This window comes from Oratosquilla oratoria, chromosome 12 (assembly GCF_046742065.1).
Source record: "Oratosquilla oratoria isolate Oo_2021 chromosome 12, ASM4674206v1, whole genome shotgun sequence".
Classification (NCBI taxonomy): Eukaryota; Metazoa; Arthropoda; class Malacostraca; order Stomatopoda; family Squillidae; genus Oratosquilla; species Oratosquilla oratoria.
In genome coordinates, this window is record NC_134788.1 from 50,058,279 (window position 1) to 50,076,276 (window position 17,998).

General features: G+C 43.3%; 1 protein-coding gene across 1 annotated transcript in view; it reads right to left on the reverse strand.

Moving 5' to 3' along the window:
• Positions 1 to 17,998, reverse strand: part of woc (zinc finger protein without children) — a 118,377-nt gene that overhangs the window by 52,506 nt on the left and 47,873 nt on the right. Inside the window, exons 12-13 of the mRNA XM_076195871.1 lie at positions 13,697 to 13,914; positions 9,156 to 9,522 (exon numbers count right to left, since the gene is read on the reverse strand). Coding sequence (XP_076051986.1) covers positions 9,156 to 9,522; positions 13,697 to 13,914 — 585 coding nt within the window. The remainder of the gene's footprint in view (positions 1 to 9,155; positions 9,523 to 13,696; positions 13,915 to 17,998) is intronic.

A 17,998-nucleotide genomic window follows, 5' to 3' on the forward strand; every position in this document is an offset into this window, starting at 1 on the left:
CTTCCTCAACCCCCATCCCCCACCCACTCCCCCTCATGCATCACAGCATCATCCATACACATTTAGCAGTTCCCTAAAATACTCTGCCCATCTTCCATTATCATCTCTCCCTCTGCTCCTTTTAACTTTTCTTCTCTACTTAATTCACCACCCCTTCCTCACATAATTTCTTTCCAAAACATCTTTTTATTTCAATTTTTTGTCATAACTTTTCCCCATTTCTCATTTGCTCTTCTTTATCTAAAGCTTTACTTTTTTTTTGTACTTCTCATATTCTCTTGTCATATTTTGCAACCAATTTGTGAATACTCATTTCTTCTCTTCTACAACCTTTGCTTCATCATCCCACCACTCACTACCCTTCCTTCTATTTCCTCCTGTCCTTCTTGTTCCACACACCATCTTTGCACACCTTGTGACTCCTTCCTTGAACCATCTCCATTCCTCATCTACTCCTAGTTCTACTTTATCCTTCACTCCCTCTCTTCTCTCAGCTTCTTCTTGTACTCCTTCTCTAAGCACCTCCCAACCTTCTGTCCTTTTTCTCTTTCTCCATCTATCCTCCACTCTCAACTTACCTTCCACCAGAAAATGATCTGATATTCCTGCACTCTATCCCCCAAGAACATGTACATCCAAAACTCTTCCTAGTCTTCTCCTGGTTACCACTATACCAGTATACTATTACCATTGTGGTTACCACAATAATAATAATATTCATAAATCATACACCAAGGGCTTTTTCCCCCTCACCTGGGAGGTAGCCAGTCATAAATCCACTGCCACTCATTTCATCCTCACATACTCCCTCTTTCCTTGTCACCTCCTGGATGACAGGTCATCCCTGCATCTTGTCCACTGCCCTCCCTGGGTCAGAAGCAATGTAGAAAGACACAGCACATCCACAGCAGGGCCGCTTCATTTAACCCATTCAACTCCGATGACAAGATGTCTTGTCATTTGGTCAAATAAAACAAAAAATCATAAAACACCAAAATGTTTGATCAAACACCAGAAAAATATGACGTCAATCCGAGCGAAGCGAGGACTGACGTCATATTTTTCTGGTGTTTGATCAAACATTTTGGTGTTTTATGATTTTTTGTTTTATTTGACCAAATGACAAGACATCTTGTCATCGGAGTTGAATGGGTTAATTGGCAACTACCCCCCCCCCTCTCCATCCCTTGATGCAGAAAAAGAGAAGACGAGGAGAAATCCCTTTGGGTTGCATCAAAATATCATTCACCCCCCCATCCCCCACCCACTCCACCTCATACATCACAGCATCATCTATACAAAAACATTCTTCATTCATCATCTTGTCTTTTCCCTTCCTTCCTCAACAGACATTCCCCTCTTCCCAATGTCCCTTTTACCCCATCCATCTCATCCTTGATCACCCCCTCATGTTCACACCCTCCACCTCTGCCTTCCGCACCTCTTTCACTAGTCTTTCTTCACTCACTCTTCCCATAATAAAATGATAATAATAAAGTTTAATGAAATTTGATAACAATGCATGTACCTGCAACACACACACACATAGCTCGTCAGTCCAGTGCTGTCAACTCCTAATTAGAGTTTCACCCAGGGCTGAAAATTTCAGCATTGTTGCACTGCATGCCAGTACCCCAACTCTAATGAGCAAGGAGTTGTGTGTGTATGTATACATGTATGTGTGTTTATGTCTTTGTAAGATCAGAGCATTACCCAGAGATTGGTCTATATATATATATATATATATATATATATATATATATATATATATACACATATATATATATATATATTTACATATATATATATATACATATATATATACATATATATATATGAAACCTCTGAGTTCTCATTTGGGGCAGTAACAGTTGATAATCATGAGTCCAACACATGATCCAAGACCGTGGTGAATCAAACACCCAGTTATCATGTCACAGTGTACTGACAGACACCAAGGACACCACAGACCAAACCCATTGTGGTGTCCCAAAATCCCCTACATGAGCTTCAACATGATACTTTGGGTAATAGTATCGTCGTTGCAGCATGTGGGTGGTTAAGAATTAATATGTTGTGTAGAAATCGCTGGCCTTTGGCCTCGTATTACTCGTATGGAGATTAAGTCCATATTGCGCCTGTGCTACAGGCTTTTGTATCCTCATGAAAGCACAATCTTGGCACTGCCGTGCCATTTTCTGTGTGGCTCTCACCTTTGCTACTTTTGTGTACGTTGGCAGCCTATATATAATGCCTGCCCTGTAGGCCAGGGGTACTTAACTTCAGGATCCAGCTTGTAGTGTGCCATGAGGTCTTGTGGTCAACTTTGCGGTCATGCCAGCCCCTTGGGGCGACCACCCAAGCCAACTTAGGCCGAAAGTCACACTTAACCCATTCAACTCCGATGACAAGATGTCTTGTCATTTGGTCAAATAAAACAAAAAATCATAAAACACCAAAATGTTTGATCAAACACCAGAAAAATATGACGTCAATCCTCTGCGAGCGTTCTGGTGTTTGATCAAACATTTTGGTGTTTTATGATTTTTTGTTTTATTTGACCAAATGACAAGACATCTTGTCATCGGAGTTGAATGGGTTAACCATAATAGAGAGCACAAGCCAATCCAAGCTTTATTCTCTCCCTAACTCACCTAGCCCATATAACGTTCACATAAGTTACACCTACCAATTCCATTCCTTAGGGCCCTTTCACACTAGGCAAATAGTGACCGTCACTAGTTGCTACCATTATTTTAAATTGAGCCTTTCACACTAAGTCACTGCAGTTGCCTGGTTGCACAACAGGCTATGGCTGTTGCCCACTCTGGTAACAAGTGACCGTCACTGGCAGTTGCCGTCACCGACCGTCTCTTTTTCTTGACCAGCAAAGCCAACAGAAGCACCTCCTCCATTGATGTCATTCTTTCGACTAATGAGATGATGAGAAAGGCTTCCACAACTCAGTGACAGTCACTGGTTGCTTGCAGTTGCCCCCGAGACTTTCACACTAGGGAACTAGTGACTGCTTCTAGTGACGGTCACTAGTTGCCTAGTGTGAAAGGGGCCTCAATCAACCAATCCATCGACTCAGTGCTCTGGTTCAGTCATTAAACTTTGATGACAAGAATCTTGTCATCGGAGTTTAATGGGTTAAAGGCAGCAGATTCTAGGTCGTCGACAAGACCGCTGGTTATTTTTCTACGCTGTTGGAGTGAGTGCAGGACAGTGTTATATGATGTGTAGTGTGTTTTCTGTCCAGTGGTTGCGTCTATGGCATTTTGTGTCGCCAAATCCAGGCATGATAGTGGGTAACAAAAAAAAAAAAAAAAAAAAAAAAAATCTACATTGGCCAGGGGTCTAGGGGCAGAGGCCCCAGTGGGGGTCAGGGGGCCATGGGCCTAGGCTGAGTCCCTGGGGGGCTGAATTGCTAGTAAACAAACGCATGCAAACTGTTCCGTTGATGTTGCTATTGATATAATTCGGCCAAAATAAAATCTACCCCAGTCATCACCTTGCTATACATACACGTGCACACCACACCACCCAATGTTACACAAAACGAATCACTTGCGGGCCAGCACAAAATAAACCGCTTACACACAGGTACAGCTGACGTACGAATCGCACAAAACTATCAACCAAAAATTATTTAACCACAATTTTTTTTTTTTTTTAAACAGGATCATTTATTACAATCAGGAATTAATGACAAAAAATTGAGATCATTGTCAGAAGAAAAAATCGGAATTCCGATTTAAATCATAAGAATATCATGCCTGCAAACCTGTACTGGTACTGTTTCAATGCAGGGTGCTGATGAAAAGGTTGGTGTTTGTGCTATTCCTCCTCACCTTGGGAGGGATTTCTCTAACTATAAACTATTGCCATGTCACACCAATAACCTTTATGTTTAACTTCCCACATATCAGTTTTACTCTTAAAAATAATAGAAATAATAATAATAATAATAATAATAATAATAATAATAATGATGATGATATGGTTTAACGTAAAAAATTCCCCCCTATCAGAAGGCTAGGATGGTGCCCCTCACAGAGGGCTTTGTAGCGTGGAATTTAATGAACCATACCCTTGTTGGTTCAACTTCGCCGGTGGCAGAATTCGAACCACCATCCCCTCAACCTTCGCCGCAAGTAACGACGCCCTAACCCACTCAGCCAGCGAGCTTCCAATAATAATAATTACATAAATGAACAGATAAAAAATATGCACCCTCATTTTTTCCTAAAGCCACACTACTCCACCCCAATTATGCCCTCCATATCCCTCATCCTCTAACTGAACGCCCTCCCCTAATACACCTTATTGACTAAACACCTATGCTTGTCCCCTTTTCCCTTGTATAGTTGAACTATACATGCACTCCACCGGTCCACTGGAACACTTCTCTCCCCTAGGTGCACATTTAACATTCCACTGCAACTACTCCTTTTGTCGGACACTCCACACAAAGACCATCCAACCCAGGTGCCTTGCCAGTTGTCATCTCCTTCAATGCTCTTTGTATCTCCCATCTTCTTTTGGCTCTGTCGTTCTCCGTTCCTATCTCAGTAATTTTCCTGGTATCTCCCAATGCTCCTCAATGTGCGACTACTCGCCAAACTACTCTATCCAATTTTCCCATACTGCAGTGTTGCCACTGTGATCTATGCCAGTTCCCACAAATGAGCGAGATTTTTTCAACAAAACTCCCACAAGGAAAATCTGGATTTCCACATTTTTTCCCCACAAAAAGGAATTATTATACACACAAAAAGTTCACTGCAACATATTTGCTCACAGAGCATCACATGTGAGCAAATTTTTCAGACACAAATTTGTAGAATATTCCCACAAAATGGCATCGGTGATTCCAAGACGGTGGTCAGCTTAACCACTTCAGTACAGTGACAACCCACACAGGTGTCACGAGGTGCAAGTGGGTACATGAGAATGCTGGCATCGGCATTTTGATTACATATTTTTGCAGTTGTACATGAGTTACCCCCAGATTCTGTGAATTGGTTTGATCATGTTTTCTGTGTTTATTATTACTCAAGAGTAAATGAGAACCATACAGCAGTGACTTCATATTTCATAATGCGAGTAGTGTGATGCATCGTGCGTTTGGCAGCCAATGCTGCACACGAAAATTTGAGTCGTACTGAAGTGGTTAATCAATTTTGTTCTAACATAACACAATTACATCTTGAACAAGGGGGTACCTAAGCTTGTTGAACCCATTTCATTCCACTGCACATCCACATGAACTAAATCACACACTAGGTGTTGTCACGGCACAATACACTTCCAGGTTTGTGACAGAAACCTCTAAAATTTGCAAATCTCCAACCTTTGGGTTGAAAATGCCTTTTAAGAACTCGAGAATGCACAAAATGCTGACATATGTTGACTTAAGAAGGAAATAGGCAAGAACTAGTTTACCAATTGAGTAGTCAACATACGTAGACTTTGCAATGTCAACAAATGACTTTGTAACCATGTAGTGAGTGCTGAAACCATCAAAGATTTTAAGAAAAAGTTAAACAACTTTCTGGATGGGGATGACAGGTGGTAATGGACATGGAACTGCCCAGTGTAGGCCTTATGGTCTCTTGCAGTCTCCTTCATTCTTATGTTCTCATACTTCTGAGGGGAATATTTGTTTTGAATACTGGAATAGTTTTCAAAGAAAACTATTTGTATACTCTGGTGTTTGATTAACAAGGCCAAAGCACTCATTTCATTTATGAGCTTGAGTCTTTGATGTATCGAGAGAGAGAGAGAGAGAGAGAGAGAGAGAGGGATAAAGAGAGAATATATGCTAGCACTAAGAAATTTTCACTGGATTTCATATATTAAAATAAAATATTGATAATAATAAATATAAATAAATGAATAAAAATCAATCTATATACAATGAGCTTTCCCCCCCCTTATAAGGGAGGTAGTCAAGTCAAAGGCATGCACCCAATCCCAATCCCACCCAATCCACCACCCCTTCCTCCCTCTCATCTTGGCCCCTTGTGGGCAAAGGGTCATCCTCGTCTCCTGCCCACTGCCCGAGTCAGAAGCAATGCAGCAAGACACAGCAGAACAAAAATAAATATATAAATAATAATTTTCAATCATTCATTCCTTTGTCCCCAGTCTCCTCCTGTGGTCCATAATGCACTGCCTACGGCCCTCGGGCAGGACCGTAAGTCGCTCGGAGAGATGTTGTATTTCTGTGCCTGGGGCTGGTCTGTGTGAGGATTGTAGCACAAATTACGTCTTTTCTGTGTGGTGGCTGTTCCTGCGACCAGAGTTATTCTGTATTGGTACTGTCTTAACCCATTAAACTCCGATGACAAGATGTCTTGTCATTTGGTCAAATAAAACAAAAAATCATAAAACACCAAAATGTTTGATCAAACACCAGAAAAAATATGACGTCAGTCCTCGCTTCGCTCGCGAGCGAAGCGAGGACTGACGTCATATTTTTTCTGGTGTTTGATCAAACATTTTGGTGTTTTATGATTTTTTGTTTTATTTGACCAAATGACAAGACATCTTGTCATCGGAGTTTAATGGGTTAATGTCGGATGGAGCTCCGTGTGCAGTTATGCTAGTGGGGGTCTTGTCTGGTGTGGGAAGGGTTTTCTCTTTGGGGGGGCTTATGTCTCGGGAGTTGTTATTGTTGTTGTTGGAGTATTGAGTCTGGTGGTCTTTCTTGATGAGCTTGTTTGGTTATCTAAGGGTAATTGTGTTTCTGTGTGGATGTTTTGTGAGGTAATGACAATAGATTGTTCTATACGTTCAAGTATTATTATTATCATTATTATTATTTTTTATTTTTATTTATATATTTTTTTTTTATTCTCTTGGCAATGCCTGTGAAATGCAGTATGACGGGTATGTGTTGTTAAAGATTCTGGCAAAGAACTGTGTTCCTGTTATTTTTATGTTAGGTTCTATTGGATGGATTTTGGTTTCTGTATGTCTTATTGGGTTGGCTTTGTTGCATTCCCATGTTTTAATTCTATTCAATTGCTCTTTGAGCCAGACAAGTACCAAACGACACCGTCAACTCCGATAAATAACCTTTGCATCTTTGGCTTCTGTGTTCGCCGGCAACCGCCGTAACTACACTATTCCAGCCCATTTTCAACAGAGCACGACAAACTTCTCGTAGCTTCTCTCTAGACTGTACTAAGACTCTTACAAATCCTAGTGATTGAATGTGCTTTATACTAAAAAAAAATAAGATACATACGTTCAGAATCAGATTTGTTACAAATCTAGTAGTAACAAGTCAATGTGCATAGGCATTATGCACATTCACCTCATGAACTACATGTACACACACCCTGCGCCAGCTGATACGGAAGCAAAGTTCTACCATCTTGAAAATTTTGGTTTGGGAAAGTGATTTAGGCATCAATTGTGGGGAGGAAGAGGGGGAGGGGAGCCTACACCGGCAGCGAGACGCCGCCTCTTACAGTACAGTATTACGTAAGTGTTTGGCAAAGTTGCCCAAGTTGAATCTACAATGACGTCTTTCAAGCCAATGATCCAGAAAACTCATTACCATAAAGTCGGAGGACAGAGTGACTAAAGGCCGAGGCATCATTAAAGGATGTCCGTTCAAGTAATGATTCGGCAGATGCTGCCGCTATTCCTACGGCTCCTAGTCCAACAGAAATGGCTTTCATGCAAATGCTAGAGTTCTCTTGTACGGAGGAGAGGAATAATGATGGTCTCATGTGTAAACCACTTCTATTAAGATGTGAACTACTGAACTAAAGTTGACGTGTTGTTAAGGCCCGTCTTTCAGGTGGTGGGCAAGTCCACGGTATAGGCAGAAGTGTGCCAAAATTACGAACACACACAAGCTCTACTCAACTGACGGGCACGAGAATGCCGCCGACTCAGCTACATGACATACGTTAGCGACAGGCAAGCGGGCAAGCCAGCAGGCAAAGAAATGTGAGGTCGTTAACGTAGAAAAAGTTTTTTTTTTTTAGAAAAAAAAAAATGTTTAGTCAAAGGACAGGAGGAAAGGAGGAGAAATGCCACAAATGCATGCCGTTTGCACTCACACGTTTGGCTGTTACGGCACTCGACCGAGCGCAAGCCCAAACAGGGTTGTAACATTCATGCCAGTTTCCGATCAACCTGGTTACGATTATTTCGAACAAACTTACTTTGCTTGCCCTACTCCATGCACCTTGCTTCCCTTTGCCATGCCGAGCAGTGCGCCACTGTGTACGTACGTATAAATAACATAACATATCAAGTATCCTGTTCACTACTGAACGGAAATGTTATTACAAAGAAGGTAAAATCAAACAAAAAGTGCTGTTCTGGCTGTCAGGCACACAACAAGAGCGCTCCAAGTACAATCTCACTGTGCCGCCCCCACCAGGCGAGAACCGTCACCAACGCCCTGCTGCCCGTCCACACACATCCACACCTCATCAAAACTATGAAGTAGAGGATCAAGTAGAGACTGACTGGTTAGTTGAATACCCCCTTGCATTTCAACGTATAATTTCGACTGCCCCCCCCCCCCCGACGAAAAATAAAAAAAAATTAAAGACGAGTGAACTGACGACAGAGATATGGCTGTGGTTCTTTCTTTTTCCACTTCCTTTCCTTTTCATTTTCTGGGAGCACAGGATAGAGCACAACAGAGGGCTCAGAGGTGCCGTGGCTGCCGTGTATTCTCAGTGTGCGCGCATACATATCATTTTTCCTCGTGTGCCAGCCAACAAGGAGAGGCATCAGTAGCTTCCTAAGGGTGCAAAAAGGTCGACAACTTCCTCCTCGGCACTGACCATCACCACCACTCCCTCCTTGTGTTGGCACCGTACAATTTTATTTCTTAATAAGTTTTAGAATTAATTACATCCTTCTTATGGTAATGAGTGGAAGGTATCATTGTCCAAAAATGCCCATAATACGCATGTGACTTTGTGGCAGAACGGTGCTTCCTTACTGAGTCAATGAATCGCTCCGAACCTACAACGGAAGCGTCACCACTAACCCCCCTCCCTTCCCGAAAAGACAGCACGGCAAGGCACCCGGACCGCAACCGCGGCCCAGGCGGCACGATTCTCAAACATTCATCCCACCTGAGCTGGTCCCAGTCCAACGTCACACAAACTCACCATTCTCTCGCTCCGTCTTCCTCTCAGTCACCCTTTCTTCGGCACGATCCAGCCTTGACGTTACGTCCTCCCATTCCATGCGAAAATCTCTGACTGCTCCGTCCTCCTCTCTCTCATCCCCGTCTCCTCTCCTCTCCATCCCACTTTCGCATGCGGAATACCCTTCCTGAGCTCCCGTTCCCTCCCCTGGCGACGCAACATCGTTCGCTTCTGTCCGACCTTCCTTTCCCTGTTTGAAGGAGGAGGATGGGAAGGAGGAGGAGGAGGAGGAGGAGGAACGGGAAGGTTCCCCTTCGCCTGCGGCGTTGGTCAGCATCATCATCCCGGACGATTCGGCGGACTCTGACCGCATCTTCTCCATGAATCCCTGGAAAAGGCAACCAGGTTATCAAACTGTAAATGAGTATTGTTACAAAGAACATTCAAACAATGTCTACAAACACCCAGTAACCCACCACCAATGGGTAAAGAGGATGAGCAATATCATAATTAAGAATTCAATATATGATGATGATGATCTCTCTTTCAGGAGGGAAATAGCTGTCGATCACAAGGCCAACACGTGATCCAAGACCATGGTGAATCCCATACGGACGGCTTTTTCTTAAAAGTCAAAGTACACTTTGAAGTCTTATCTACCTATCCTCTTACCAGGGAGACAAAAGTTAAAAAGCATGTACCCACTCCCATCCGCCATCCATTCCTCCCTCTAATAACTCGAAGTAAAAAATTACCGCTGAAGAAGAAGAAGAAGAAGAAGAAGAAGAAGAAAAAATCAGAACCCACCCCCAGTCCTCTAGCCCTACCCAATACAGTCACCCTTAATGAAATATGTAGGAACTTAGTGATATTATTCTTATCCCCTATCACACTAACATGAGAAATGATGCGGTACTCTGCGAGCGGTAAAAGAGATCTCTGGAACAGCAGATATTAGAAAGAGTAGGCTATAAAGTGGTTCAGAATTCTGGTATAATATGAAATGTGTGACTCTGGTCCACTGAGGTGCCACAGTCCTATAATTCAACAAAGATTTTTTTTTATTCAGAGATACATATACCAGTGGCTTTTTTTGCCCCTTGTAAGGAAGGATGCCAAAAACCAAAGGCACAGAAACCACTCCCACCCATTATTCCATCCCCTACGTACTCCACTCCCCTCCACCCTCTATGCTCCCTCTTATCTTGGCACCTCCTTGATGATGGGTCATCCTTGCATCTTGCCCACTGCTCTGGGTCAGACACAGTGTCACAAGACACAGCACATCCACAGCAAGGCCGCTTCATTAAATCGGCAACCCTCCTCTCCGTCCCCTCATGTAGAAAAGGAGAACATGGGGAGAAATCCCGTCGGGCTGCGTCAATTTATTAATCATACTTACTCCCACATCTCCAACCCCCATCCACTCCCCTTCATGCATCACAACATCATCCATACACAACCCTTCTCCATTCAACCCTATCTTCTCTGTGTGTGTATATACACACACACATATACAGTTGAACCTTGGATAACGAACACCTCAGTTAACAAACTGGTTGATGAACAAGTTTTGTGAACAATATTTTGTCTCCGTTAACGAAAGATGCCTTGGAATACGAACATACACATACGCCTGTACACACCATTCCCACTGGCTCAAGTAGTGCTTTGGTGCATTTGCACCATAATCGCTTTGGTTAACGATAATTTCGGTTTAAGAACGGAGTCACGGAACGGTTTAAGTTCGTAATCCGAGGTTCCACCGTACATATATGAAACATGCTCATGTTGAGGATAATACAGCTACAAGGAAAAATCTTAAGACATTTTTTTTTAACACCTCAGGTGGATTTTGTCTATGGGCAACCATGAGTTGTTCCAAAGGATCCACTTGGCTGCAAAACTGGAATTATCCACCCTTCCCTGCCATCTTTGTCACAGCAATTCAATCAGGAAAAATGTTGCCATAACGTAGATAATTAATGGGACAAAACCTAAAAACAAATAAATAAATAAATTACCTTTTGCCTAAAAACCTTCTTATAAATCTGTCTTACCACAAAAATCTGATCTATGCATCCTCTACTTTCCCTGAACCTAGTGTTCCTCACCAATTACTCCCTCTGTTCCTCTCCATCAAGACCCTTTCATAAGCCTTCCCAACTACACTCAACAAACTGATCCCTCTTAACCCATTAAACTCCGATGACAAGATTCTTGTCATTTGGTCAAATAAAACAAAAAATCATAAAACACCAAAATGTTTGATCAAACACCAGAAAAATATGACATCGGTCCTCACTTCGCTCGCGAGCGAAGCGAGGACTGACGTCATATTTTTCTGGTGTTTGATCAAACATTTTGGTGTTTTATGATTTTTTGTTTTATTTGACCAAATGACAAGAATCTTGTCATCGGAGTTTAATGGGTTAAAACTACTACACTCACACTTGTCCCCTTTTCCCTTGTAAAGTGGTGCTATACAGGAACTTCTCCAGTCCTCAGGCACTCTACCCTCTCTTACATACACATTAAACAATCTCATTAGTCAGTCAACTATTACTGTACCTGCCTTCTTCAAACACTCTACATAACATCCATCCAACCTAGGTGCCATACCTGCTCTCATCATCTTGAAAGCTCTTGTACTTCATCTTTTCTTATATCTCTTCCATTTCCCTCTCCCATCAGTCATTTTCTTAGTGCCTTCCACTGCCACAATCAATCAATCCCTATCCTCCTCCATATCCATCAACTCTGAAATACTCTACCCATCTCCCCTTAACTGCCTTCACTTCCATGAACATCAGTCCATCTGTACCTTTTCCCTTTTCTTCACGGACTCCCTAACTTCCTTCCAAAACATCTTTTTATTCTTTTCAAAAAATGTGTCATTCTCCTACCCCCTTTTTACAGTTGCCCTCGCCTTTGCCTCCTTTTACGCGTTCTCCCTTCTTTTACTTGTACTTCTCATGTGCTTCCCGAGTTCTACCTTTCAACCAATCCCTAAACACTCGCTTCTCTCCTACTACCATCTTCATTTATCCCACCGCCCACTCTCGTTTCTTCTATTCCCTCCTATCCTCTTCATTCCACATATCATTTCTGCACACCTTGTCGCTTCCTCTCTGAAACACACAAAAAAGAAGCTAAAGAAAGACAGTTACAAAAGAGACCTGAAAAAGAATAGCTTCCCACATAGAGTGATCGATGTCTGGAACAAACTAAACAGAGAAACAGTGAGTGCCAAAATTATACACGATTTTAAGAAGAAACTGGATGCGGAGAGATACGAGTACGGGTCACTACGAGCATAGCTCTCGTCCCGTACAATACAACTAGGTAAATACACCGATTCTTCTACCCCCACCTCTATTCCCTCCTTCACCACCTCCCTCACTTATCTCAGTTTCTCCTTGCATTCCTTTTAGTCTGTTTACACTAAGCACCTCTCCACCTTCTGCCCTTCTCTTTCTCCACCTATCCTCCACTCTCAACTTACCTTCCACCAAATATCTGACATTCCCCTATGACCCTGGATAGCCAGAACTCTTCCTATCCTTCCTTTGGATACCACTACATAGTCCATTAATACCTTTTAGTTTGTTTACACTAAGTGCCTCTCCACCTATCCTCCACTCTCAATTTACCTTCCACCAAATACCTGACATTCCCCTATGACCATGGATAACCAGAACTCTTTCTATTCATCCTTTGGATACCACTACATAGTCCATTACTGCCTTGTCAACCATCTTCCCATCCACCATCCTTTCCCATGTGTAATTATGCTTGACTCCCCTCTTAAATACTGTGTTTTAACTATCATCAATTTCCACCATCAATTCTCCACTATATGTTTAAATGGCACTCCAAATTTCCCTACCATTCCATCTACTGGTTCACCCCCCTACTCTAGCAATAAGATCTCCCAACACTACTACATTCCTCCCAATTTAAATCTATTCAAAAAGCCTCCCTTTTCTCTACACTCTTTTCACTACCAGGCTCATGTGTGTTTACAAAAACTTGCACCTCCCATTCCAGTTTCACCTCTCCCTTTTCTCTACACTCTTTTCACTACCAGGCTCATGTGTGTTTACAAAAACTTGCACCTCCCATTCCAGTTTCACCTCTTGCATGATTATTTTACAGAAAGCAGGATGCCTAGACTCATCACTCCATTGCACTTTGTCACTTTTTTTTTATGACTTGGATAGGAAATATGGTGGTAAAGTTTTCTACTACTACAGGGCACATTGGGGAAAAGTATATTCTAAGAAGGGGTAAAGAATGGTTTTAGAACCATAACGGAGGGTCATTTCAAGAACAAATGTAATATCCTTCCTCTAGGAGTAAAGATTTTACTCTATCATGGACAATATGATCAATTCTAGTTTGTAGGTCCCCCAAAAACAGTCCCTAGAGCATTGGCTTCACGCTACTGTGCAATTAGTACCGCACAATAACAAGCCGTCAATATCCCCCATTATAGGGTAAATACAATTAGAAAAAAAAAAAAAAATGTGCACACATACAAATATTTCTATGACTCTAACCTTCATGTATCTGGCCACATCTTCTGAGGTCTTGGCAGTGGTAGGGATGAAGATGGGAACAGGTACGGGTAACGGGATGAAGAGCGGGACGGGACACGGTGCATTGTACATCATCATGGGCGACGGGACGTACATTGGAATGGGCACGGGAAGGATTCCTTTTGGCTTCGTCTTGTCCTCCGTACTCGGGCTGGAACCTTCACCGGCAGGACACGGATCTGTGGATAAACGTAAGATTTTAAGACATTTGGTGTCGGTAGAACACGATCTCTAATCCAGGTTCTACCTCTTTCGTATACATAAATACTGCAAATGTTCTGCACAGATTGAGGTAGTAGTGGTATTATACTTCTTGGTTTTTATTGTCTTTCAGGTCCTCAGTGAGCAAGTGTGTGTGTGTATGTGTGTGTATATTTACCTAGTTGAATCTTACGGGAAGGGGAGCTTCGCTCATGGTGTCCTGTCTCTGTATGTGTGTGTGTGTGTGTGTGTGTGTGTGTGTGTGTGTGTGTGTGTGTGTGTGTTGGGTATGTGTGTGTGTATTTACCTAGCTATATTTTGCAGGAAGGGGAGCTACGCTCGTGGCGTCCCGCCTTTGTATCTCGCAGTGTCTAGTTTGCTTTTAAGCTCCTGAATGGTTTTTGCGCACACTATTTCCTTGTCCAGTTTGTTCCAAGTGTCTACCACTCTATGTGGAAAACTGTCTTTCTTCAGATCTCTTCTGTGGCTATGTTTTTTTATTTTCTTTCCATGTCCTCTTGTGCTTCTCCTGTCCTAGTTTAACAAGTCCTCTCTATCAAGTATTTCTATGCCTTTCATGATTCTGTAGATGGTCAGTAGGTCACCTCTCTCTTCTTTGCTCCAGAGTCGGTAAATCTAGTTTAGCCAATGCCTCCTCATATGACAAGCCATGGTGACAACACATCCCTGGCAAAGTCTCACCTCAAACCACTCACTCTTATTTCTAATCCTAACACAAGCTCTACTACTCTCATGAAAACTCGACTGTTCTTAACCACTTCAGTACGGGACTTAAATCTCGCGGGCAGCAGCCAATGCCAGCCGTATGACGTCACGTAATAATATTCTTATCATAAAATATAGTCGCCGCTTATATCGATCGTTCTCTCTTTCACCCGCGAATTTTGAAAACCACAGAGAATGGGATTCAGGGCGCATTTGGGAGAATGTAAAAACACAGGGGCGACTACAATAAATATAATCAAGACGCCGATATGGCAGCGTCGCGAATCCACTTGCTCCTCATGACGCCTACGTGTGCGGCACCGTATGGAAGGGGTTAAAAGCTTTCCTCTTATCCCATGTATCTGTAATACCTCCAACAGAGTCTTCCTGTCTACCGTCATAAGCCTTTCCCAAATCCATAAAGCCCAAAAAAAACATCCTTACCTTTTCCTAAAGCTTTCTCACATGCCTTGCCACAAAAGTCTGATCTACACAACCCCTACCTGTCCTAAATCCACACTGTTCCTCACCAATTACTCCCTGTTCCTCTCCTAATCCTGTCAATCAAAACCCTCCCATAAGCCTTCCCAACTACACTTAACAAGCTGATCCATCTGAAACTACTACACTCACAATGTCCCCTTTTCCCTTGTAAAGTGGAACTATACAGGCACTCCTCCAACACTCCACTATCTTTTAGAGAAATATTAAATAACCTCACCAGCCAGTCCACCATCACTGTACCTCCCTTTTTTAGACACTGCATGGCGTTCATCTAACCCAGGTGCCTTACCTGCTCTCATCATTTTAATAACTGCTTTCACCTCATCTTCCCTTATTTCTCCTTCATTTTCCTCATTCATCACTTTCATTTTCTTAGCACTTCCCACTGCAACCGCCTTTCCCTCCCTATCCTCTTTCACATTTAGCATACATATACCAAGGCTTTTTCCCCCTTACAAGGGAGGTAGCCAAAAAGGAAAAGGCATAAAATAATTCCCACCCATTCCATCCCTGAATACAAGGGTGTGATCAAAAAGTAATGACAGTGATACCATATATTTTCACGGTACCGAGGTAAATCCAAATAGTGGCCTACGTTCCTTCAAAGTACTCCCCTCCTGCCTCTATGCAACGTTCCATCCTCTTTCGCCACTTCATGAAGCACTCACGGTACTCAGAAGCCGATATACCTCGTAGCTCTGAATTGACTGCTCGCGCCAGATCTTGGATGCAATGAAACAGCTTCCCTGCGATCGCACCCTTGATCTTTGGAAACAACCAAAAATCACAGGGAGCAAGGTCAGGCGAGTAGGGTGGGTGGGGGAGAAGTGTGATCCCCTGCTGCTCCAGGAACTGCACAGTGAGGCGAGCTTTGTGGGGGGCAGCATTGTCATGGTGCAGCAAAAGGCGCGATCGGCGACGGGTTGGTGCAGTCTTGGCCTGATATTCCAGGACTCAAGGAAGGACGTGATCAGTGTAGTACTGGGCTGTGATAGTACACTGTTGAGGCATTACATCCACACACATTGGTCCTTGTGAATTGAAGAAGATGGTGAAAAGGCGCTTCCTGCTGCGAAATCCTTCCTTCAGAATCTGAGGTCGAGGTTCTTCATCACTCAACCACACCATGTTAGACTGCTTGTCTCTGGTGGTGAATAAAGAAATCCAACACTCATCTCCGGTAGCTACATTTGAGAACCGTTTCGGACCATTTGGCTCGAATTCAGCCAGCCATAGACGACAAATCCGCACCCGTTCGCTCTTCTGCTCTTCCGTAAGCAAATGAGGTATCCATCGAGCACACTTCTTCCTCAGCCCTAAGTGTTCATGCACGATGTCATGTGCGCTCCCATAACTGACACCGAGCTCCAAGGATAAGAATCGAAGAGTAACAGTTGGATCTTCGTCAATGATGGCCCGCGCACGGACAGTCGTTGCTTCGGTCACGGATGTCCGAGGGCGGCCAGGACGATGATCATCTTCTAGCTGCAATTTTCCGGCTGCGAAAGCTCGAATCCAGCGGGAAACAGTTTCCAGTGATGGAGTAGACTTGGGAAAAACTTGCAACAATTCCTCTCTGATCTCCGTTGCTTTTTTCCCGAATTTCCACCTTGTGAAGGTGTAGAATCTGCAGCCTTCTTTCGAAAAATCCATGTTTCCGGTTAGAGAGGCAAACCAACAATGACGCAATCGCACAGCGCAACGATAAAATGTAAGCTAGACAAACAGCGACAAGCTCAAACATGTAACAACAGGCAACACTTGCTGCCCCTTGCTCCCCGCCCCCCCAACACTTATAGTCTCTCAGCTACGAGTCCGACTGTCATTACTTTCTGATCACCCCTTGTACACTCCACACCCCTCCACCCTCCCTCTTATCTTAGCACCTCCTGGATGACAGGTTATCCCTGCACCTTGTCACTGCCCTGGGTCAGAAGCAGTGTCGCAAGACACAGCACATCCACAGCAAAGCCATTTCATTAAATCGACGACCCCCCCTCTCTGTTCCCCCATGCATAAAAGAAGACGGGGGAGAAATCCCTTCAGGCTGCGTCAAATTTTGCTCACACATACTACCTCACCCCCCATCCCCCCCACCCATTCCACCTCATGCATCACATCATCATCCATATACAACCATTCTCCTTTTCACCCCTGTCTTCTGTCCTCTCCCATCCTTCCTCAAGACATTCCCCTCTTCCCCAAAGCCCCCTTCACCCCATCCATCCACCTCATCCTAGGACGTCCCCTCATGTTCACATTTAGCAACTCCTTAAAATACTCTGCCCATCTTCCTCTTACTGCTGTCTCTTCCATTATCATCTCTCCATCTGCACCTTTTACCTTTTCTTTTCTACTTGATTCGCCTCCTCTTCCTCTCTTAATTTCCTTCCAAAACATCTTTTAATTACTTTCAAAATTTTCTGTCATACTCTTACCCCATTTCAGACCTGTTCTCCTCTTTGCCTCTTTTATCTTATGCTTTACTTCTCTTCTCTTTGTACCTCTCATATTCCCTCGTCCTATTTTGTAACCAATCTGTGAAAGCTCACTTCTTCTCTTCTACAACCTTCTTTGTTTCCTCATCCCACCATTCACTACCCTTCCTTCTATTTCCTCCTGCCTTCCTTGTTCCACACACCATCTTTGCACACCTTATGACTCCCTCCCACTCCTCTCTCAGCTTCTTCTTATACTCATTCTCCTTTTCTTTCTCATCTAAGCAGCTTACTCTAAGCACCTCCCTACCTTCCCAGTCTTCTCCATTTCTGCATGAGGGGATGGAGAGGGGGGGGGGGGTGTTGCTGATTTAATGAAGCGGCCTTGCTGTGG